We start from the raw sequence: 25,507 nt of genomic DNA on the forward strand, positions 1-25,507 counted from the left end.
CTGCATCTAATGATCTGGTGATCTGATCGTAAAAGGCCACCAGGTTGGTCTGACAGGACCTGCCACTGATGAACCCATGTTGGTTGCCCATGTTCATCTTGGAATCAGTAGTGACTCCAAGATCCTGTTCTGCCTCTGTGCTGGTGAGAAGGGAGTTCCCCAGCCTGTAGGGATGCTGCTGGTTCTTTCTGTGTAGGTGCAGTACTCTGCACTTGTCAGTATTGAATCCCATCCTGTTCGCTTCTGCCCACCCCTGTAATCTGTCTAGGTCTGATTGCAGCCTATTCCTTCCTTCTAGCATACACACTTCTCCCCACATCTTAGTGTCATCTATGAATTTGAACGAGGTGCTTTTCACCCCCTTGTCCAAGTCACTGATGAAGATATTGAACAGTGCGGGCCCCAGGACCGAGCCCTGGTGCACCCTGCTGCCCACATATCTCCAGGTTGAAAATGACCCGTCCACCACCACTCTCTGGATGTGGCCCTCCAGCCAATTGATGACCCATCTGACTGTCTAGGCATCGACACCACAATGTCCTAATTTTTTAATAAGAATGGGGTGACAAACAGTGTTGAAAGCCTTCCTAAAGTCCAGAAAGACTACATCCACTGCAACATCTGCATCCAAGGATTTTGTGACCTGGTCATAGAAGGCAACCAGGTTGGTCTGACAGGACCTGCCTCTAATGAACACATGTTGGTTGCCCCTAAGCATATGCTCCCCTGATTGCCCCTCCCAGATGTGCACCTGGATAATTTTCTCAAAGAGCTTCCCCGGGACCAAGGTAAGACTAACAGGCCTATAATTTCCTGGGTCTTCCTTCTTCCCTTTTTTGAAAATGGGGACCACACTGGCCCTTTTCCAGTCATCTGGCATCTTGCCAGAGCACCATGAGTGCTTGTAAAGCTGCTGCAATGACCCTTGCTAATTCCCTCAGCACTCTGGGGTGGAGATCATCAGGACCTGCTGACTTGAACACATCCAGTCCCACTAGAAGTTCCTGAATAGATCTTCTCTGTCCCTGGGTTTGGTTGTGCCTCCCCTGGGACCATCGGGGATCCCAGTGGGGGGGATGACCTGGTCCCTGCTCAGAAAAATGGAGGCAAAGAAACTGTTAAATAGGTTAGCTTTGTCATCTGGTGAGACCACCAGATTTCCAATTGGGCCCTGCAGAGGCCCCACATTACCCAGAACCTTCTTTTTACCCTCTATATATTTAAAAAAGGATTTCTTGTTATCTTTGATCTGGGTTGCTAGTCCCAGTTCCATCTCTGCCTTGGCCTTCCTAACGTCCCCCCTACAAGTCTGAGTAATGGAGGTATAGTCCTCCCTGGTGATGCCCCTCCCTTTCATTGGGTGTACGCCTCCTTCTTAGCTTTGAGACGTTCCTGGATGCTTGGAGTGGGGGGCTTGGAGCTCCCTGCTTCTGGGGCAGGGGGACATTCTCCCTGCCCATACTCTTGTGGTGGAGCCCAGCCTGGCAACAGGCAGCTCTCAGGGGCAGGGAGCAATATTCTACCCCCTGGTGGCTGGCTGACCAGGAACAGATTTGCTCTGTGTCAAGCAACTACACAAGCGCTACTGTACAGTAATTGCAAGTAAATTTGCTACTTGCATTTTCAGGTAGCAAATTTACTTGCATAAGTGAGGCTTACTGTGCAGTAAGCATGTGCACATGTAGATGCACGTGCTTACTGTCCAGTTAACTACACTACTTGATAACAAAGCTCCTTGTGCAGACGCAACCGATAGTAAGTTTATCCGCAGTCACTTATGTACTGATTTAAATTTATATTTAATGGCCTAACACAAGACTTTAATTGCCTAAATAAAGATTTACATATGCTTATATTTAAGCTGCAATTTTGAAAAGTGGGTCCTAGATACTCTAGCAGGCAAGATGTTTTAATTTGGTAGGAGGAATGTGATAGATGATCTTATTCACCTAATTCATGCAGAAGTGCGATTTTCCTTATCCTCATGTAAAAACTCCGGAGCTGCATTAATGTGGCATATTAGAAAACCTGTGATAACCCACAAAAGGGACTCCTGTCTGAAGAATTAACCACTATGATTTATATGGTGTGGGAGTACAGTTTCTTCATGCATGTCATGCACAAAATGTGTTCTTTATTATTTTTTCTTGCTGGTAATAAACCTTGTGAATGTATCTAGATTTGTACATGATACTCTATATTATATAACGGAGAACATGACAGCTCATCTGAAAAGTAACTATAAATTAAAAGTAATTGGCAATATTTACAAATATTTTACATGAGTGCTTTACAAAATTCATAAGTGCTCTCTGCTAAAAGTCATTTTTATGCTTATATTCACAAGATAAGATTGTAAGAGAATGTTGACGCATGCAGACTTACTATTTTTTTTCACAAGAATAGCTTCCTCAAGTCTGCAAAGGAGAACACGTGAAGTTATAAGCTGGAAATCTTTTTTCCACACAAGACAGCAGATACTACATTGGTTTATAGTAATCCAGGACAAGGCAGGCACACATCTGACATGCAGATTTACCAATCAGTGCAACTGAGATAACAGGGGAAGTGTTTGTTTTTTGGACAAAGGAAGGAATATAAATTATTTTGCCTATACAATAAAAAATGAAGGTCTTGCTTTGCAGCGAGCATGAAAAGAGCTTGGGGAATATGAAGAAGGGAAAGCAGTGGAAAAGATCACAGGACTATAATGGGAAATGGTAGATAATACAGGAGATGGTAGCAAAGAATGAATACAGTACTCAGAATTTATGTACTACTTTATCAAAGTTCTTGATAAAGCTGTAAGTTATCAGTATTCTCATTTTATGTCATGGAAAAAATGGAAGAACATTGGTGTCTTGTTTCCCAATCTGCTGTCCAATCCACTGGATCAAATTGAAAGTGCCAGTGATAATGGTCAAGTTACTACAAAAGATCCCATCCTCTTGTGGATGGTATGAGGAAAAACATATTTTTATTTCTGTTTTGTTAAATTCCAATCAGTTCTTTTGGGGAGTTCAGTTAGTTTTTAAACCTACAATTAGATAATGTATCATAGTATCGTAGTAGCTAGGGTCAGAAGGGACCTAAACAGATCATCAAGTCTGACCCCCTGCCTTAGGCAAGAATGGATGCTGGGGTCTTATGACCCCAGTCATGTGTCTATCCAGCCTCCTCTTAAAGACCCCCAAGGTAGGAGTGAGCACCACTTCCCTTGGATGTTTGTTCCAGGTCCTAGCTACCCTAACTGCAAAGTAATGCCTCCTGATGTCTAGCCTGAACCTGCTTTCTATCAACTTGTGGCCATTATTCCTAGATACCCCATGTGGTGCCCAGGGGAACAGGGCATCTCCTATTCCCTGCTGATCCCCCCCTGGTGAATTTGTAGACGGCCACCAGATCCCCCCATAGCCTTCTGTTGTGGAGGCTGAATAGGTTCAGGCCCTCTAGTCTCTCCCTGCTGCCCCTGATCATGAGTGGCCCTCCTCTCTCTCGGACTTTGGCGCCCAAACCTGGATGGAGTACTCCAACTGCAGCCTGACCAATGCTGCATAGAGGGGGAGGATCACCTCCCTGGACCTGCTTGTGGTGCATCTGTGGATGCATGACAAGGTGCGGTTAGCCTTACAGACAGCTTCCTCATATTGGTGGCTCATGTTTATCCTGGAGTCAACAATGACTCCAAGATCCCTTTCTGCCTCTGTGCTGATGAGAAGGGTGTTCCCCAGCCTGTAGGTATGCTGGTGGTTCCTTTTCCCTAGATGGAGTACCCTGTACTTGTCTGCATTGAATTCCATCCTATTTTCATCTGCCCATCTTTCTAACCTGTCCAGATCTAGCTGGATTTGTCCCCCCCTGCTCTGGCATGCCCACCTTGCCCCACATCTTGGTGTCATTAGTGAACTTGGACAATGTGCTTTCCACCCCCCTGTCCAAGTCATTGATAAAGATGTTGAACAGTATGGGCCCGAGGACCGAACCCTGGGGAACCCCACTGTCCACCTCCCTCCAGGTCGAAAACGTCCCATCCACCACCACCCTCTGTGTGTGACTGTCCAGCCAGTCAATTAGCCACCCATCTGTCTGTGTAGGCTAATGCCGCAGTTGCCTAGTTTTTTTATGAGAATGCGGTAGGAGTGTCAAAGGCCTTCTTAAAGTCCAGGAAGATGATATCCACCCCCACGGCTTCATCCAAGGACTTTGTGACCTGATCGTAAAAGGAAATGAGGGTAGTCTGACAGGATCTTCCCTTAATGAACCCATGTTGGTTCCCCCTGACCATGATCTCCGCTGCCGGTCCCTTGCAGATGTGCTTCTTGATAATTTTCTCAAAGATCTTCCCCAGCACTGAGGTAAGACTGACAGGCCTATAAACCTGGGTCTTCCTTTCTCCCTTTCTTGTAAATGGGGACCACATTAGCCTTTTTCGAGTCATCCGGCACTTAACCAGCACTCCATGAGCACTTGTACAGCTGTGCCAGGGGCCTTGCAGTGACCCCCGCCAATTCCCTCAGCACCCTTGGATGAAGAGCATCTGGGCCTCCTGATTTGGACACATTCAGCCCCTCCAGAAGTTCCCTAACTATGTCATCCCTAACTTTGGGCCTGGCAATGCCTACCCTGAGTCCTTCCATACTCCCAGTGGGGGAGGTGTCTTGGTCCCTGCTTTGAAAAATGGAGGCAAAGAATTTGTTAAAGAAGTCCACTGTTTCATTTGCTGCAATCACCAGATTGCCAAGCATGCCCTGCAGGGGTCCTACATTACCTGGTGCCTTCCTCTTGCTCCCTATGTATTTGAAAAAGGACTTTTTGTTTGCCCTGCAGCTTCAAGCAATGGAGGTGTGATCCTTTTTAGTAATAGCCCCTTGCTTCCATTGGATGTATGCCTCCTTTTTAGCCCTCGGGCATTCCTGAATGCCTTTGCTGAGCCATGGGGGCTTTTTAGCACTCTTACCCCACCTTGGTATGCTTTGGGACTGACTCTCTTTGGGTTTGGAGGATCGTCTCCTTGAGGAATGACTACCCATCTTGGACTCCCATCTCCCTGAAACTTCAGGATCCCAATGCCTCTCATATTAGTCTTCTTAACTCATTGAAGTCGGCCCTCCTGAAGTCAAGACTTCCACCTTACTGCTAGCCCTTGACACCCTGTGCTAGATAGTAAATTCCAGGAGGCGATGATTTCTATCGCCCAGGTGGCTGAGAACCCGCAATTCCCTCACTAGGCCATCGCCTGTGGCAAGGACCAGGTCCAGCAGGGCATTTCCCCTGGTGGGACTGTGCATCTCTTGAGTTAAGTGGAGGTCCTGTATCTCAGCTAGGAATCTACATGAGCGGTCAGACCTAGCTGATTGCTCTTCCCAGCAGATGTCTGGGTAGTTCAGGTCGCCCATAACTACCACATCTCTTGACTTGACAGCCTCCATGAGCTGTCCTAAAAATTCTTGGTCCAGTTCTTCCCCCTAGTTGGGTGGTCTGTAATAGACATTCACGATTAAGTCCCTTTCCCCATGACCCCCTTGTATTCTTACCCAGAGCACCTCAGTCAGTCCCTCTTCTGAACCCTCCTTGCTCATCGAGGATGTGTATTGCTCCTTGATGTAGAATGCTACACCCCCTCCTTTTCTCCCTGCCCTGTCCCAGCTGTACAGACTGTAGCCCTTAATATCTACTGCCCAATCGTGGGTAGAATCCCACCAGGTTTCTGTGAGCCCTACTATACCTGGATTTATGATAGCTAGCAGGAGGGTGAGCTCCTCTTGCTTATTCCCCATACTTGTAGCATTAGTGTAGAGGCATTTAAGACCTCCTGTGGGTTATTTGTGCCACCCCCTCACTCCTAAGTCTATCATGGCCCCGTCACTTACCTATGATGTGTTATGATACACAAAACCTAAGTTTTTCTGGATCAAATCTGTGCATTTTCTAAGTGTCATTTACAAATTTGCATTTAAGAATGTAATTCTGTCCTGGACAGACGATTCCATACTGTTTATACTCTATAGATGTGAATTGAATGTATGAAGAAAATCTTTTTATTTGGATCTTGTTGTATATCACAGCCTCAAGAAAGGAACATTATAGAACTCATCAATTGTAGTCCATCTTTTGAAGGAACTGGTAATAACCATTAATCCCTGGAACTCTGTAAAACCATCTCCAGTAGGACGAATTCCCAAATGACCCTCAGCCTTTGGCCCTACTTTGATTTTTGTGAAGATTGCAAGTATTGTGCATCTCTCTGAATTAGATGCGTAATTATTGACAGAGAGTTATTATTTGGGATTTCAGGCATTGGATTGGGAGCTGGTTTTCATAGTAATCAAATATCTTAATCTCTCTGTTCCTCTTTCACCTTCCCTCAGTTGCATGGTCAGCATTAAATGGTAAATATTTTAAGACTCTGAAAATGAGTGCTAAGTTGTATGAGTATTTAGGCATGGAAACCTCTACAGAAATGCTACTAACATACTGCCAGACAATGGTATATTTATCTTAAACTAGAAAATTTAAAATAAATATTAAAGCGATTTGCATGCTAAAGAGTCACGAATTTCTGATTTAAAGAATCTGCATGCCCCAATGGCGTTTTATAAAACCTGTTTTACATACTCTATTTTCCTTCCAAAGGTTTTCATGGAGGACTTCTGAATGGAAAACATGCCAAGTGACATTTCTCCTTGACCAGCAGGACCCTCGACGACATAAATACACAATGCTTTGTGGAGGTGGCATACAAATCCGGGAAGTGTTTTGTGCTCAAATCAGGATAGAATCGGGGATACACAAGTTAAAGGAAGGTATGTGTTTGTTCTACAAAATATATATAGAAATTAGAAAAGCAAGGAATCAAAAAGGAACAGCAATAGTGTGAAGTTGCATTACTATTTTTGTTGTCTCAGAGCTGGAGGTAGGGGCTAAAAGTGCAATAGTATACAGGCTTAGGCAGGATAATTCCCTGGGGAGGGAATTAACAGGCTCCAGGATGATCAGGCAGCAAGAAAGCACAGGGCTTCTTTTCAGATTGCTTGTTTCCTACAGGAACTGGCTGGGAGTTTTCCAGGGATGTTCCCAAGGGCTTTGCTAAGGAGTCTGGATGTGGAATCACTGACTGCCCCTTTTGGGTTTTCAGTGCATGTGGGGGGTGAGGAGGGGGGGTACACTGTCTTCCAAACCCCAATCTGTTTTGGAATGGTTTGGGGTAAACTTTCAGTCTTCCTCCAATCTCACACGTCAGACTGTTTGGCTCCTGGCACAGGGCATTGGAATGTGCTTGCTCCTTTAAGAGAACAAGCAGCCTGAGGGGCTGCTTGCAGGTGTCGGGGGGGGGGGGGACTATTGAGGGACTCAGCTGATGGGAAGAGGGCTCAGGCTGGAGCTGTGTTATTCCAGAGCCTGCATGGGTCAGGTAGTTTCTCTCCAGCACCTGCAAAGCTCCTGGCTGCTGGGCTCCTGAAAGGACCTGGATGTTGCTGGACAACTGCAGGCCTGGGAACAGAATCAAATTCCCTAGGCTGAGGAAGACTGGGTTACAGGCACGTGGGCTTTGTTTAATGTTAACTCCCGGAGGGTTTGAGGTGCCTGCCAAAGGGTCCGAGAGCCCAAGCGGATTGAGTGCATGGGCTAGGTTATAGAGCGGGCTGAAAGGTATGTCCACTGGGAGATGATGAAAGTTTGCCCTCCTAGAGGGGCAGAGGGCTGCTTTTGCTGTGGTTTGTGTTTCTGTTATGGTTTATGCTACTGTTTATACTGGTGGTTTGGGTTGGGACTGTAAGAGAAGGTTTACGGAGGTCCCATTAGTGCCTGACAGGTACACAGTAGGCCTGAGCTGTTGTTGAGCCCAGAGGAAGGAGCAGTGTGAGGCTATAGAGCAGACAGGGACAAAGGGACCGGTGCTCAAGAGGCGTGCAGCCACACAGGGGCCAGAGGCCCGGCACCAGAGGGGTGTAGCCACACCGGGGCATAGCCACACCAGGGCCTGGGGCCCAGCAGACAGGCCAGGGGCCCAGTGACTAAAAAGGACAAGTGGGAGCCAGTGCCTCAGAGCCAGGTCCAGTACAGTGGGCCCAGGTTAGACAGCCCAGCTAGGTTAAAAGGGCAGAGGCTGAGGAGGCCAGAGCTCCAACAGAGGGAACAACATCATAGTAACACCTGCAAGGCTTTGGGGCATGGTGTAAGGGAGGAAATGGAGCCACACATTGAGTCCTTAAGGCTGTGGGTGCCTGGGACAGGCACAGATACGCATTGAAGGCCTCCGAGCTGCAGGATCCCTGAAGAGGCAAAGGCCAGCTGAGGGGGTCCCTTGAACTTAAGGGTTGAATCAAAGTGATTGGGGTCCAGGAGAGACCCAGTGGTACCACAAGTGGACTAAGGCTCACTCTAAGGCCCGTGGGCAGCCTCCCTTCATGCAACCTTTTGTAAGAGCAAGGCATGGCAGGTGAACAAATAAGGGAGGGCTCTAACAGAGATTGAGCGAGGCAGGAGTCACATGGCCACCAGGTGGCTTGAAGGCTGCCTCTGGGGCATGACTCCACTGCACCTCCCATATTGTTGAAGCCACTTGGCCATATTTTTAGGGCTGGATAGGTGTATTTGTAAGTAAGATGCCATGGTCCATTCCTGGTTTGGCTTTATCCTTTGCCTCAGACCAATATATAACCTTTCTTATGGTTTGAAGGGGAAAGCCAAAATAATATTGTCACAGCTTCTGAGTAGACAGTCAGGGCTTGGACTTAAGGAATGAGTTATTTTCCTTTTGAAAGAGTAACGAGTGGATTCTGTTGCTTGATGAATAATTCATCTTAGTCTGTTTTACTTACAGCATGTACTGCTTCTGCAAAATATGCTTTTGAACAGAGATGGTGAGATAATAAGAATGCTATATCGCAGCTTAGACTTATTTACTCACAAAGCCAAAGCAAATCATTTTGGGGCACATTGTGTGTCCTATCAACCTGCACGAGCTCTCGGTTTCCAGAAAACTAGGCCTATTTTAATTTCTTTTCTGCCTATATGTAACTTCTGTTTCATCTGTTCCAAAATGCTGGGTTTACCTTGGACTCGACACAAAAAAGATTCGTTTGTCCTGTAATATCATATACTACATGTGTCAGTTAGGGTAAGGAAACTGTTTTAGTGACTCCAGTAGCATAGAATATTTGGTGCCTTTCTTATTTTGCAAACATATATCTTGTACCCACTGTTTTTGTACATTCAGGTGCAGTAAACTTCAAAAGTATAATTGTTCTTAAATAATTTTTAAAATTGTATTGAGACTGTGAAAGCAAGTAAGATACTCAGTCATTAATCTAGCCCCCACTATACTATGCACTGTACAGACATGTAATATGTAGCAGTCCTTCCCCCAAAACGATGGAAATTCTTTGATTCTAAAAGTTTCTCTCTGCTGGATATGTAAAAGCTAGGCAGCTACCTTGCACCAAGCTTTATGCTAGTGCTGCTGTGCTACTAGCAGTACCGCAGGTTAAAAGCTAGCAGCAGCCTGGACATAGTATTTTAAGGCACTTGCCAGGGTTTCTTAGCATTGGTTCTAGATGTAGTGGATTTTTGATGGCATCCAGTGAGAACGAGATGCATGGTGGTACAAGCTACACTTGTAACTTTTTGTCCTTAGTGGAAGAATCTGATTTTGGTTGAATGCGGTCAGTTCAGTTGGAGATACAGACTGTCGCAGGTACCTCTATCAACTGGTGCCAACTAGCAACAAATAATTAATCAAACTCTCTTTTATATTTATTGATTCTTTTGTCTATCAGAGGGAAAGCTTCCTTAAATGTGAAGGCAAGAAGGCAAAAACACAAATCCTGATTTTGCGTCTAGCCAGAATTAAACTTTGTTTCAATTTCTAAATTTTTGCAGAATGAGAATACTCCCACTGCCAATATAATACTTGATTTTGTTTTCTGAGAGCTACAGATACTTAAACCTTTTGTAAATATCTAAGCTCAATGTTAGAGTTAGATGGGAATTTTCCGAGGACCTTATTGTGGAGAATTTGGTTCTAGTATAATATTCTGTGGATGCATACAGACATTCAGGAGGTTAAATCAGGTAAAAAATGGTCACCCAATCTAAGTTTGCTCATGTGCGGACCTTACACTTAGATTCCTAGTTAGGTTGATCTAAGTGCCAAACTGTACAGATATTCCCTGAAGGTTAGATGGGTCAAAAAATGGCCAGCCTGATCTAACTTCAGTTCACCGGAGAGGTACACTAAGTTAGATAGGGCACAGTTTAGGCTGATCTAACTTAACATCTGTACAAATTTGTAGCATGGCTCCAGGGCTGGGAAAGCCAAGCCCTGAGATGATACTTTCCGTAATCTGCCCCCCTGCCCACACCAGGCTATTTTTAGCCCCCTGACCCCTCCCCCAACCCCAGACTGAAAACCACCCCAAGTGCTAATTTTACCAGCATTTGCTAGTGCTGGGAGCCTGATTTGCAATAAATTTGGATGGTGGTGGGGGTGGGGTGTTAGTCTTCAGTGGGGTTGATTGTTGGTGGGGGTGGGGGTCTAAAAATAGCCCCTGGTTGAGGGGGAGAGAACTCCTGCCCCCCAGAGACCACCAGTCTCCCGTGGAGCTTCTTGACCCCTAATCCCACCAATCAACCCTTGTGGAGTTGCTAGCCCCCCATGATCTGCACGCAGCCTCTTCCTCAGCCCAATTTATTTTGACTGGGCTCCTGGCACTGGTGGACACCTGTGAAATGGGCTTTGGGAGTGGTTTGGAGGGATTGGGGGTGTGGGAGGCTGGGGCAAGAGAACTCTTCCTGACCTCTCCAATCCCCCCGGAGCCAGTAACCCCCAGGTCTCCCTCCCTCCATCCTCCCCAACAGACTCTGCTAGTCTCCTGATCCTGTCTGCTTCTCTGCCTACCCCAGTTTACTATAGATCAGGCTCCTGGCACCTATCTAATCACTGAGTTAGATCAGTGGCCTCTTTTTATTTGATCTAACCTTCTGAACTCCTAAACATGACATCTGTATGTACCGAAAGTTACATCATTATATTCCTGACAACTTGGTGGTCTGGAGAATTATGCAGAAACTCCTACACCAGCACAATTTAGAATAGAATTTCGTCTGTGCCTTCATTTCAGGTATTGTTTGAGCTTTTTCTTCATTCAAAAGTGAATAGATCTGCAAAGTCCTGCCCAAGGCCTTTAGATTTTCCATGGACATCCCCCTCACATTTGTGGAAATCTTTTACCTGTTTATACAATCCTAACAGGAAATGTTGCCCCTGGTGATGATATACAACAGGATAATCCATAATTGTGCAAAGAAGGCAGAGTTGTAGTAATCAAGTGATATACTCAATTGGCTGTGTTTTTGTGGCTTATGTTTGAATTGTCAGTAACTTTGCCCTACACTAAACAGGCACTGCTCTTCACATTTGTGTCTCTAGGCTAGTATAGCTAAAAGGACAAAAAGTGTTATTTATTAAAAGGAAATTCAATTTTGGAAACTAAGATATTTCAATCCAGATGTCCTTGTCCTTTGTGGGGAAATATTTGGAAAGAATAGGTTAGCATACAGGAAAATTTCACTGGAATCAAGGTGAAAAGGTAACTGATGGTCATCTGTGGAACTGAAAAAAAAATCTATTTTTGCTGACTGATTAGTGGTACTAAAGAAAGATAATTCAGCATGTGTATTAGCGGATTTAATTCACAGAAACAAAGGGTGAAAAACCAGCCACTTCTTATCAAGATTGGCTTGAGAAGGAGATGAGGAACATACCTCCACAGTGTGAAATACACTCAACGCCTGTGTCAGATTTACATTGTTGGGCTGTTGAGCTATTGATCTGTAGTCTCACCAAACATTCTGTGAGTAGAATTTACAAGATTAAAGTTGCATAATGGAATAATAAATATGTAACAGCTGGCTTCTTCAGTGGAACCCCTTTGGTAGCACGATTTAAAACGATTTTCCTCAAATCTTTGGGGTGTGAAACTGGCATGGTTTAAATTTGTAATTCAAGGGCTTACAGGTTTAAATCCATAAGGGGAAACCAGACTATTTATCATAGTGGTATAATATTTTTAGTTTTCAGATATCTGGGAACTAATTAATGCAAAAAGTAGAATATATAAAAACATTTTGAAGGAAAAACAGGTAACTTTTTATTGTGTCTTATGTCTCAACAGGCTACTTGATGCAACATGTAGCACTTATCATTTCATTATTACAAATACTTTTATTTATGCAGCTCTTTAATATTATAAAGTAAGTAATTAGTTTGCTGCACCCAATCAGTTCACACGAGTATGGATTTTTAGCTCAGTTTCATATCTTATAAAAGATAGGCCTTTATAAAAGGTCAACTATATACATTTTATAGCTATTTACTGCTACTGGCATAGATAAAGGACTTTGGACAGAGGTTCAGTTTCTCCTGGGAGAGTCCTTGCTCTCTCAGGAGAAACCACAAATGTACAAAAGCTCATAAATTTTCTCCCAAAATAAAATGGCCAGTCTGGGAGAAAAATAATTTGAGTGAAGTCACTCAGCAACCTGAGTGAAGTCACTCCATGGAGAATCTCTCTTGGGAGGCAGAACTTCTGTACAGGCAGAAGATACAGGGCTGACCTGTGCAATCCCAGTGTGCTTTGCTTCTCTCCCCATCCCACAGGGGGAGCAAGAGCACGTGTCAGTCTCAGTCAAGTAGGGATCAAAACGTGCCCCCTGCGTGCTTCTGGCTGGAAAAGCCCAGTGCTGAAACACTTAGGGTTTGTTCCCTGCCCGAATCACACTGCAGCACTTGGGTTCAGGGAAGCATACATGCATACTTCAGCACGGCACTGAGAAGGGGAAATCCTGGCAGTCCCTTCTGCGCACAGCACAGACCCTACCTCTCTCCTCCCCTGCCCTGGCCCTCCTTTCCCTGACCCTATGGATTCCTGCCTGCATTCACTAAAAAAAAAAAAAAAAAGGCCTGCAAAGCTCTCTGGGTTGCATGTTCTCAGGTCCCCTGGCAGCCCAGTGTCCATGCTACAGGCTCTTTGCTTTTAACTTTTGTACTGGTCAGGTTTTTTCTCAGGCAGACAGACCTGGGAGAGTTGCCCTGGATGATCTGAATGTATGTATATAGTTTTAGTTGCTTTGAAGCTGTGTGATAGAACAATGCTAATGATGATCCATTTTGAACTTGGAATAAAAGCAGAGGTGATTTACTGAGTTCTTTTACGGTGTGGGGTGTGAGGTATACAGGTACAGCAGAATTCTGGTTCACTTTGTGTGCCTAAATGGTATTTTTCTTGACATGTAAGTGGGTGTCCTGCTTTTTGGGCAAATGCCTTAGCCACTGAGCTCTTGGGACTAAAACTTGGGAGGGTTATACTCTTTCTGCTTTTTGCTGAATTAATGCTCAGGTACATACATGTAGATAACCACATATGGGACCAGCTAGTGTGTATCCTACTGAATATGCTTACTCGTCCACAGTGCAGGAGTAAGCATCCAAAATGCCCAAGTATGTAACTAGAAAACTACCATTTAAGAGTGCTTACGGATGTGGAAACCCTCCCAGCACTTTACTTTCAGCTCTGGGTACCCCCACACCAAGCAGAACACATGCCCAGAAGAGGAATCATGTCAGTTTGACCTTGCTTGCCCAGTGTCTGTATGACAACATGTTTCAGCCAGGCTTTTTGGTGCTTTTATCTCATTGAATCAGCTATAAGATAAGAGCACTAAAAATCATGCAAGCTATACAGAAGCTGGGCGAGCTTGGTTAAACTGACACGATTCTTCTTCCTGTAAAGCGCTGTTCCCCTCACCCCCAACGTCTGTTAGCACCCTAAGTGCATAAAGAGAATCTCCCTTCAAAAGGTAACATTATTTTTAATGATAAAGCTCTAATTTCTCTTTTTAAATAGATCAGAGAACCCACAATAAAGAGATCGTTCACAAAAAGGTACTTTTACTTAAAGTATCATTAAATATCAAATTTTGAATGTTGAAGAGGCTTTTATGAGGTGTATTCCATAACTTTGGATTCTCTTTTTTTTATTCCTCATGACCCATTATGGCTGCATGACTTCATACTATGCCATGGCCTTTACTAATAGCTAACAGTATCTGATAACACCTCCTTTTTCTAACCAACAATCTTCAAACACCTTTCAGATGCTCCTTTCCCTCCCACAGTTACCTTTATTGGTACTCAGCATTTTCTATACCCCTTAATAACTTTTCTCAACAGAATCCTTCCTGCCTTTGACCTGATCAATCATGGTACCCCTATTGTGTTTGCCAGTTGGTTCTTATGGTATATCCTTGCTGCTCCTGCTGCTATTATTATTATTATTTTGAATGTTTCTATTGTGGTAGCACCTCGATGTCCTAGGTGGGATTGCAGCCCCTTTGTACTAGGAGGTATACAAATAGGTAGAAGAAAAACCTTGTCTGCTCCAAAGCGCTAATAATATGTGTCACTTTGATAAAATTGCAGGGCTTCTTGATTGTTCTTAGATATATTGAATCACATTGCTTTTGGCAACCTACGATTAACCTCTTCTCATGCTGTGATTAGCCTTTTATTCACACCCTGTTTCCTGTCTATTAAATTGTTTTAAATTGATAATGGGACTTCACCTCTTCCCTTGTAGTTTCCAAATTAATTTATTTTTAGCTAGGTAAAAAAACATATTCTGTCAGGTACAGGGTGCATTAAGATTCTTTAATAGACTAATGCAAATAGCTAGCAATAGAACCATTTCCAAGTTCAATAAATAGGGTTTGCCAAATCTTCCATGTTTACTTTTATTTTCATTATAGTCAGCTTAGAAAAGCATGACTTACTCTTATGAAAGTTGATATTTTATATTGTAATGAAATCATCAGTGATTTTTCTCAACTAATTTACTTCTGAAACAGTAGTGAGTACCCCCTGACATCACCACTTTTAAACTGGTAGCTATCCTTTTCACCAGCTTAGGAAATAATTAACTCTGTATGGTTCTGCCAAAAGTTAAACAAATATTGACTTCTGTTGTGGTGAATATCAAGATTTAGTGCCCTGGGAGGTGAATATTGACTGGAAAAAAACAAGGTCGATAAAGACCTTGAGGAACAATAAATCTTGACATTCTCATATTCTTACGTGTATTAAAAAATATGATTTGGGGGCATATTTAGAAACCTCCCCACTTTTATAAGAAATTTTAGAAGTGTAATTTTTTAGTTTAAAGCAAAAAAGGGAAAAAAAAGGGAGTTAAGATGAGATCCTTTCCCTCAGGATCCAGGAGAAAATTGTTTACTTCCAGGGGGGAGTGAAAAATAATTTTGGTAGCTATCACTACGTCCAGGATGCAATCTTGTACTTAACTCTTGGATTGGCTGAGGTTGTACTTGATCTCATTATGGCTCATGTGGATCCAAGTAGGTGAAACTCACTTGTCTCAGTATGACTATATTTACAGATTATTTATTTATTAGCTTGAAATTACTTTATGCAAATAACCGTATCAGATGTAATATTGTTGATTTTCCCTCCCTTACTCCCAACTAGCACCCAATGAAAATCTATAGGAAAATGCATTTCGGAACCTAATTTATGATCTCCCGCTGGTATCAATAATCTGAAAATAACAGCAAATCGTAGAATTCAAACTTCAGGCAGAGCACTGGTACTGACAACTAGGAGAGATTCAATATAACAGCTGTAGAAATGTGCAACGTTTCAAAGGGATCCCAGATTAGCCCTCACTTGCTTTTCAAGGTTTATTCCACAGATTCAGGAGAATATAGGAATAAAAAAATATGAGCATAGTAAATGGGCTAGCACTTGATTTCTATCCCAGAAAAGATCTGGGAGGAAGTACAAGTGTTATTAAGTTGAAAAGAAGATACACGTTTTTTTCCCCAAACAAAGCAAATGATTTATTTACAGGATAATGGCAGTGATCATTAAGTAAGAAGGCCTGTCTGGTATACTGAGTCAGGTTTGGTACCTCTGTTCATTTATCATAGTCATATAATAGCATCTTTGGGAAATTCTGTTTCTGTCTCTTTGATGACTGGATGGGTGAGAACTGCCATCTTACAGTGAAAAAGGTTACAGAAAGAATTGCTTTATTGTGACATTAAAAGACATTTATTAGAACAAGGAACCAAAATTTAATGTAATTTTACTACAGAGAATGAATGAGCTCGGTCTATTTTGCATAAACATTGTAGAACTTCAGTTTACCTGAGAAGAAAAAAGTTTAATATTAAAATTAATGAAGGAGGGGAAATCCAGTACTAAACAATGGCAGAGGTAAAGTACAGTATAGGATCATAAGAAAGTACGACTGAAAAGGACTTCTCAAGGTCATCTAGTTTAGCCCCCTGCTTATAGTAGGATCATACCCCTGACTAAACCATCCCAACCAAGTGTTTGCCTTACCTGCTTTTGAAAATTTCTAGGAATGGAGATTCCTCAACTTCCCCATGTAGCCAGTTCCAATTCCTGACCACCCCATAGTGAAAGCCCCTCCCAATCTCCAGCCTAAATTTCTCCTGCTGCAGCTTGAGGCCATTGCTCCCAGTCCTGACCCCTATAGTTACTGACAAAAGCCCATTTCATTCGTTTCTTCAGGAATTTGAAGACTATTATCAGGCCCCCTCTGTCTTTTCTTTTCCAGGTAAACAACCTAGTTTTTTCAGCCTTTCCTCATAAGTCTAGTCTCCCAGGCCCCTGATCAGTTTTGTTACCCTGTGCTCGACTCTTTCCAAACTGTCCCTGTCCTTCTTGAAGTGCTGGCTTTTTTTCTGCAACAAGAGCACACTGTTGGCTTTTTTCCGCTTATGGTCCACGGTACTTCCCGGGTCCTTCTCTGCAGTCTTGCAGCTTAGCCAGTCATTCCCCAGTCTCTTTGCTTAAAGATGGGCACTATATTTGTCTTCTTTCAATCATTTGGGACCTCATGCAACCTCCACAAGTTCTTAAAAAGTATAACCAATGTCTCTGAAATTACCTCATCCAATTCTTTCAGTACCCTTGAGTGAATCCCATCTGGCCCTGCTGACTTGAAAGCATCTAGCTTCTCTACGTAATTAATAACCTGTGCTATAATTACACTAGGATGTTTGTCTCCTTCCCTATCTATGCAGCCTATAGCACACGTTATCTGGTAGCTGGCCCTTTTTGTGAAAACTCTTTTTTGAGCTGAGAGTAGAAGTTAAATCTCTTAAAGATGGTGACCAAGAGAAGGAAGTAAAAGCTTCCCAGACTTTGAAAAAAAGATTGGGGCCATGGAAGCACCTAGATGGCCTGCTTCTCCCATCCTAGAAAAATGAACAGAAAGTAGCTTATAGAAGTTAGCAAGGAAAGGTCATGGGGTGTGGTAATACCCATTATTTTAACCCTTAATATTCAGAATACATATTTTTGAATGAATAAAAAATGCTTTGTTCTTAGAGGCTGTCTCAGTGCATCTACACATACAATTAATATGAAGCAGTAAACTGGGGCTTTTTACTTTGGAGTTTATTGCTCCCGGGCATGCCTTTTGAACGTACACCCAGGAGAGCATCATACTGAGCTGGGTCACACCAGCCCCGGCTGGCAGAGAGCCTGGGGAGGAGTCAGCCTGCCAGCTAGGGGCTACTCTCCCCCCTTTCCCCCTCCCAGCTAAATGTGTTGTGGAGTGTCTGGCTGGGGCACGAGGGTGCTTCAGTGTGGGGCTAAGCAGCAGGCAGCCCTTGCACTGAAGCACCCCTGTTCCCCCCGCCACAGCATCTACACATGTGCTGCTGTGAAATTTTTTACTCCACAGCAGGATAGTACTTGTATTTATAAGGACTGTCCTGCTGCAGAGTAAATTAGTTTACACCATCCTAACAGAGGTGTATGTATAGATGCTGAAACTTTTACTGCACAGCTAATTAGTCTACTGCACAGTAAATGTGTCGTACAGATGCGCCGTCTCTTTAAGCAGCTCACCAGGCACAATTCCCTGGAGATTAAGGGCTTCCAGAAGTAATGCATATTTAGGCCTGTTCATTAATATAGTTGGTAAATAGGAAGGATGCAACAGAGATATCTGTTCTGAGTGCTTGAACCACATCTGGAGGAGGTAGGGTCCCCAAATGGGTGACTACAATGGGTCTGGGATGCATCTCTTGTTAGGATTTAGAGCTACTCATCCTCCTTGTGCCCAACTGCAGAACCCTTCCCTACTTTCTTCTTGCTACTGTAGTTTTAGAGTAATAATGTATATATGCACACAGTCACAAGAGTAAGAATAAAGCTGGGAGGTGCAAATGGGGTCAGGAGCTCAGACCAGGCCAACAGATAAATTCCTTCCTAGAGCAAGTGGTGGAGCTTTATGGTTTCAGGTTACCTATCAGTTGGCTTGCCAACTGATGGAGCTCTTCTGAGACATCAGTTTTCTATTTGTGCTCCTCTGGTCTTCACAGAGACAATGGAATCAGTGCTTTGCCAAGTCCCATTGATTTGCCAGAATGACTTATATCCATTTAGATGCATGCACTGATGCAGCCTGTTCTTCTTCCCTCTTTTCTTAGTTAGATTTTATTTCTGAAATCAATGAGGTTTCTGGTCTCTGTGATATGTGTATATTGGCACAAATTTAGAAGACTTTGACATTTGACCATGCTTAATCTGATCATTTTCTAATTCATGCAGGTATTTTTACCAGTTATATTTGCTTGCTCTAAATTTAACGGGTTGCTACTTTATTATCTTTAAAAATAAAAATAAAAACACACAACATATTGTAAATGAAACTCATAGTTAGAATGTAATAGTAAGTGACTTAATTCTTTAAATTGAGTATATGCCATAAGACTGATTTACTTTCATTTCTGCCAGTGAGTTACAAAAAATGATAAATTACTTGGCAATGCGTAATGCTGAAGGGTGTATTAAGCAATGCATGAGGCCTCTTGATAGAAAATAGCCTTATGCTTAAAACTCTAATATTTATCTTACTCTTTGTGTCATTTGACTTCTACAATCTCTAGAAAAGGTCTATTTACTTTAGCAGGAAGGTGAATTGGTTTCCTGCCAACTTGGTGTAGTCTCTAAATGAATATGTCAAAGGCAATATTGTTTCTCAAAAGTCATTCAGAGACCAGTCTTTTTACATAAGTAGTATCTTTCATTAGTTTTGAATTAAATTTCAGCTATTACCATTTAATAGTAGTTTTATTGTAGAGTGCCTGAAGAGCAAGCAGTGTATAACTCATGAGCCCCAGAGGTAGAATCCCAGGCAAGGTTATTGTTTCTGTATCTGAATTGCAGTACTAGCATGAGAAAGCCTAGTGCATGATGTTTGCTGGGACTATCGGCACTGAAGGCTGCAAAATCTGCTCAAAATTGTGTGTTCCCGTAAGCCAGAAATCGTGGACAATCAGGCAATAATAAAGAAATAGTTGCTATTGCATATGGAGTAGAATACTGTACTTTGTGAAAATCTTTTTCAAGTCGGTTTCATGCATGGAAGCACACTTAAAACAAACATTAAAAATAAGAAAATGAGGTAGCAAATTCAGCAGCCATAAAAATTATGAACTTTTGTAATGCCAGAACAGAATAAACTCAAACAAGTCTTTGTCTTTTGAAAGACTGCTTTGATATTGATTTTTCTAGACGGAGAGCCACATTTAACCCCTAATGTAATTGAAATGCAATATTACATAGATATTGAAGATAAAGATTGTACTGCCTTCTCCCGCAACCCCCCCCCCCCGCATAATGCAAGACAAATTAACTTGTAATAGAAATCTCCAGAATAAAAAGGAAAGTATCTTTTCAAGGTGATGTTTAATATCAACACAAAGATTCCTCCTAATTTTGATTTTTTTGGATACTAGAAAATGATTTTTTATGTCACTAATCCATGTAGTTTTGAATTTTTCAAGACAATTTTGTTGATAAATTGAATATACTAGAGTAAACATGGATGTGTATGTCTTCTATGTATAGCAGACTACTTATTTGCTAACCCTACAAATGTGCGAGAACAAAAATGACAAAATGTGTTGCTACCACTTTAATTGAAAATGTATGTTAATAGATCTAGTATTATGCCAAATCTTAATTATATCCAGCTCTATGAGAGTGCTTCCTAGTTTTCAGTTGTGCTGTTAATCCATGACATAGTCTTTGAGACTCAGACCTATGTTACTAGTGATGTTGTGAATGAGGGCAACACTTGGTCTATAAATAGAAATTTAGTTAAATCAATGTAGCGATCTGTTAGCCTAAGGTTAATTTAATTAATCATCGCTAAGCTTTTTAGTGCTGATAGGAGTAAGAGATGATAAAAATGCATTTCCTGTCTAAAGTAGGCAGATTTGGCTGGAGTGTCTGCAGGTCGCTGATCTGCTGAATTAAGGCTTTTTCATTTTTTAGTGAAGAGAAGAATTCATCCTGATTCAACAGGACCGTCCTTTTCAGCAAAGCAGTTAAGCATGTGCTGAAGTACCTCCCTGAATTGGGCATGTTTAAATGCTTTGCTGAAGCAGAGCCTTTGAATAATATAAACTTTAGATTTGGAAGATGTTTGTTTTTGGTTAGGCTCCTGGTAGGCACCAGATAGTGGTGTGGTGCTAGAAAAAAATGCCAATAGCCAGCTCAGAAGCTTTTTGTAAGACTGATGCTACAGTTTGAATTTTTTTTTCTTTGTAGTCACCAGACCTGATGACAAGAAATTATGCCCTGGCCTTGCTCCCTCTGCCTCCCAGCTGTGCACTGTCCCATGTCCTTCTGAGTGCCTGGTTTCTGCTTGGTCTGTGTGGGGACCTTGTGTTCATGAAAACTGCCAGGATCACCTAGGAAAAAAAGGTACATTTTAATTATTTCTTTCATATGCTAGAGACTGCAGTTGTCTGAATTAAAAGAAATGAAAGCATGCTATGATATGAATATAAAAGCAGTTGGGTGAAATTCCACATCTGAAGGCAAAAGGAGTTCCTGTTGAAGCCACTTTGTGTAAGCTGCATCCTAGGGGGAAACATGGCTTTTGATGTTTTATGCAGCTATTCTTGTATAATCTGGGTGAGATTCTTACCCCACACTATAGCCACTTTGTTGCTCTATAGTTGGCATAAGAGGGTTTTAAACCTAATGAATATGCCTCAAGTAATACCTTGAGGAAGATGCCTCTGGGAAAAGAGCTGTGTTATGTTGTCAGGTTGCTTTCTGGCAACTCCATCAAAATGGAGTGTGGGATAGGGGAAGTGGGGTTGGAGAAGCTTGAAAGCTTGAGGTTCAGGGCCAAGGCTGTAGCATGTACCACTGTGGACGGCGCCACCACTCATATGGCAGCCTGGTGCAATTCACAGAGCAAATCAGTCTACATTTATGCCAAAGACACCTTCACCCCCTAGAAGTGCCTGGGAGTAGGAAGATGCAAAGATGGTTGAAATGTATCTCAGCTCCACTTGCCACTACAGTTTGGATTCTGTGCTGCAACTCTTAGAGGTGCATCAGTGGATATTGGACATGATGATAGGGCAGCAATCTCCACATAAGGACTTCCTGGGCCTCTAAATGTTGGAAGCTGTAAGGGAAGGGGAGAAGTGGACAGATCAGTCAGGATAGGCCCTGAATAAGTATTTTTTTTCCCCTTCCATCTATACTTGGCCACTTTGAGACATGCTACTGAGTTAGATGGATCTGTGGTCTGACCCAGTGTGCAGTTATATTCTTTATGTTTTTACGGCCACTGGTTTTTAAAGACTGTGTGGCCGCCAGTAGGACTGAACCAACGTCTTTAAAAATAAAGAAAGGAAAACTGTCAGAAACAACAACAACAAAAACAAAAAAAGGAAAGAAAAAAACCAGAAAAGAACCCACCTTACCGACATTGTTTTAACATAATGTTGGAGAGGAAATTCTACTTTCTGAACTGCCCACCTGCCTGAATTTGCTACGGTTTTCCTGCAAGGTTCTTCATTCAAGCGTTGATCTACTCCATCCAATTCTGAACCTATGAGACCTGATGAGATCACTACTTACTGTAAATACGCTGGCTGTGTACGCTGTGCTTGTCATGTTCAAACCGACTCGATGATGAAAGACAATTATTGAATAATTTGCCTGCTATTTTATATACATGATTTTTGATTGTATGCAAAAGGAAGCGAATTATGTAATCAGTACTTTACTTATTAACCATTTAGATGTGAATCTCTCAGTTTATTAGGATGACATTTCAAAGAATCTCAAGCAGAATGATTATTCCTCAGTAAAATTACCTTCTGTACTACAAAATCAGTAAAATGATCTTCTGTACTACAAAATCAGTGTTTTCAATTTCTGATTTTCAGAAATAGGTTAGCTGCAATTTAGATTTTGAATGTCTTAATTTTTTCTTTATTATCTTTTTTTCTTAAACAATATTATCACCATGAAATGTGTTTTATTTTCTGTGTCTCTGTATTTGGATAAGAATCAGTGCTCCTGGCATTCTTTACCCAGCAGGCCAGAACTGTGAGCACAAAGAGCCAAATTCTGTCATTTTTAAAGACTACTGAACTGCCTGTGTGAAGCCTGTGGGGTTTGCCAAATCTGGCTCTCAGATATTATTATTGTTTCACAGTTTTTGTGCAGGATACTGTTTTGAAGTGCTGCTCAATTCCACACATTTTCCTTTGCTAGTGAAACACATTACTTAAAATTGTGATAAAACTGCTTAGTTTAATCTAGTTTCTGTTTTTTCTAGGCTTTAGAATGAGAAAAAGGCATGTTGTTGCAGAACCCATTGGTACTTCTGGGGGCTGTCCACATTTAATAGAATCTATTCCTTGTGAAGACCCAATGTGTTATCAGTGGGCCATTTCAGAGGGCATGTGTGTACCTGATCATGGAAGATGTGGGCATGGGAATCGCGTAGTGAAGGCTGTATGTAAGAACAGTGAAGGTAGGTGGTGGTAACTTCAACTTTAACATCTACAGTACTTGTTTTATGCCTTCTTTTCAAATGTATTTCCACTAGAGGAGAATTGCTGAGACTGGTGGCTCTTTATTGAAATGAGTATGAAACCCAAATATTGGAATGAAGTCTATATTTAGATTAGATTTTCTAATGTAGTGTTTAATCTCTGATTATAACCAGTGTTAACCCATCTTCAGTTTTGTCATTTTTATTCTGCATGAATCATGATTTAGGGCAGTAGGGACTAACATTTTTGGCATGCGTGACACACAGAGGCTATACATGTCTACATGTTCTGTGGATTGGCCACCCTGGGTTAGACTATAATTGTAATTTTGCCATTTTGTAAGTATTGACTTTCAAAAGACAGTAAGGTGTTTGTTAGACTAATCGTTCTTTTCCAGACCATGCTATTCATGCATCCAAGGAGGAATCATTGAAATTTGCATTTGAAATAGCTATGCAGGGTAGGTGTTTATGTGAGCCAAGACCCATCCACAAAGGACATTTGTACACATGCTTGTACCATGGTGCTGGGCTGTTTTAAAAGTGCCCTGTGTGGCGGGCCAGTAGGGGGAGCTCCTGCATTGAGCCTCCCACTTCACTATGCCTGTCCACCTTCCAGACTCCACGTGTCTCTCCAGGGGTGCCTAAGCCCTGGCAGACCCCCTTTTGAGCCCACCACAGAGTCCGGGGGTAACGTGTGATGCCACCACCCCGAGAAGGGACTGTCTAAGTTGTGTGTCCTTGGGGGAATACAGGCCTAATAGTCCTGCAGTACTCGACCCAATACAAGAACTTGGGGTACCTCCCCAAGTCGGGCCAAAAAAACCCGGTAGTCTCTCTTAGTCCACAGACCCAAGGGGCCTCCTAGGCATAATTAAACCCACTCCTCAATAAGTCTCCTACACCAGTCACAAAGGAGTCTACCTGACAGGATGAGGTAGAATAGGGTAAGAGGTAGAGCTCTATCAAGGGATTACCATTGAGCAAAACAGTATGGCCGACGTAGTCGTTTGATATGCAAATGCATCACTGTGAGCTGGCTAGCTCTCTAGAAACACTTACAAGTATTATTCAGAAGATGGTAGAGATCTGGCTCGGAGATTTCCAGAGAGAGAGCATTTCAGAAGGATCAGATTCTCTCCCTGTGTCCTGATGCTTGTGCCATGCTAGAAAAATGGCTTCTTCCCCTTTTTCTTGGACCAGGCCCTTATGTAGCCTTTCTGACCTCAGCAGCCCAGTCCAATAGAAGCCAGAAGTATTGTCAACTAGCCAACCAATTTAAAAAGCATCACTGGTTAACTGGGTAGATGAGCAGGGGCTTTTCCTTCCCCCCCCACTCAGGTGACCAGAGGGGCCACACCCTAGGCACCAGGCTTTTGTCACATAGGCAGGGAGGAAAATCCCCCCTCCCTTAGGAATTCAACCCCAGTGTCCCAAGCTGACAGGGACAGATTCCTGGAGAGAGACACAGACGGTGGCATTTCTGCCACACCTGGCACTGCACTTCAGCGCTGAGAAAATGCAGGTGACATGCTTCTGAACTAAAACACAGCAAAGGTGTTTTTTTTCAAAAGTGCACTGCTGTCATTTTCTCAGTGTTGATGCACATTTCGCCTTTTATACAAATGCATATGATGCCGTGCCGGGCATGTCAGATCACATGTGGAGACACCGGATCTCTGCAGATGTCCAACCAAAGTTGGTTTACACTTTAAACGGAAAAGCCTTTAGTCAGAAAAAAATATCTTTAGAGGTTGATATCTGTCACCTTTGAGCAGAAAGGAAGAGAGACTGTATCTCTCTGGAATAATTGATAGCTAAGGAAATTGGATTAACGGTCTACATGTCTAACAGGATGTAAATATTTACCAGATATAATTGGATCAGGAATGACACCTGACCTGTCAAACAGGTGGATATCTGGGGCAGTTATCTATATAATATGCACATGCTTCCTAAGAACTAAATAGAAGAATGTAGATGAATGGATAAGGTGAAAGTACTTGACCAGGGCTAGGCAAACTGTGGCCTGGGGGCTGGATGTGGCCCGCCAGGTCATTCTATCCAGCCCACAGGGCCCCTAAAATATTTAGTAAATTAATATTTGTCTGCCCTGGGCTGCCTGTCATGCAGGCCTCGATGGCTTGTCAAAACTCAGTAAGCAGCCTTCTGCCCAAAATAATTGTCTGCCCCTGACTTAAGGTATGTCTTGAGAGACAAGTGTCAGTCTAAGGATTCATGGGGTTTGGGTAGTTAGTCCCCCAGGTGGGTGAAGCTCGGTAGTAGAAGCTGATGGAGCTCAGAAGCAGAAGCTGCATTTTAAGGGAAAGTGAAGGGTAAGCTCATACCGTGGTCTTACATTTTTTGTTATCATATCTCTGTCTGTTCTAGTATGTCATGGAGTCACATAGGTGCCCCGTGATTGTGAGGGTGATTGGCAGAGCTGTCAATCACCCAGGCCGCTCAGGTGCCTGGTAGCCAGGGCAACCAGGTGGGTCACATGGCCGGAAGGGGGCAGGGCCAGGCCTTTATAACCAGCTTAGGCCGGAGCCTGACACACAGTTCCCTTCTGGCTGCCG

The 25,507-nt window shown here is 42.8% G+C and overlaps 1 protein-coding gene across 1 annotated transcript in view; it reads left to right on the forward strand.

Annotated features, from left to right (window-relative positions):
• Positions 1-25,507, forward strand: part of THSD7B (thrombospondin type 1 domain containing 7B) — a 549,335-nt gene that overhangs the window by 139,156 nt on the left and 384,672 nt on the right. Inside the window, exons 4-6 of the mRNA XM_019554526.1 lie at positions 6,634-6,803; positions 20,672-20,827; positions 22,710-22,907. Coding sequence (XP_019410071.1) covers positions 6,634-6,803; positions 20,672-20,827; positions 22,710-22,907 — 524 coding nt within the window. The remainder of the gene's footprint in view (positions 1-6,633; positions 6,804-20,671; positions 20,828-22,709; positions 22,908-25,507) is intronic.

Source organism: Crocodylus porosus, unplaced genomic scaffold (genome assembly GCF_001723895.1).
Source record: "Crocodylus porosus isolate Cpor-Errol unplaced genomic scaffold, CroPor_comp1, whole genome shotgun sequence".
NCBI classification, from domain to species: Eukaryota; Metazoa; Chordata; order Crocodylia; family Crocodylidae; genus Crocodylus; species Crocodylus porosus.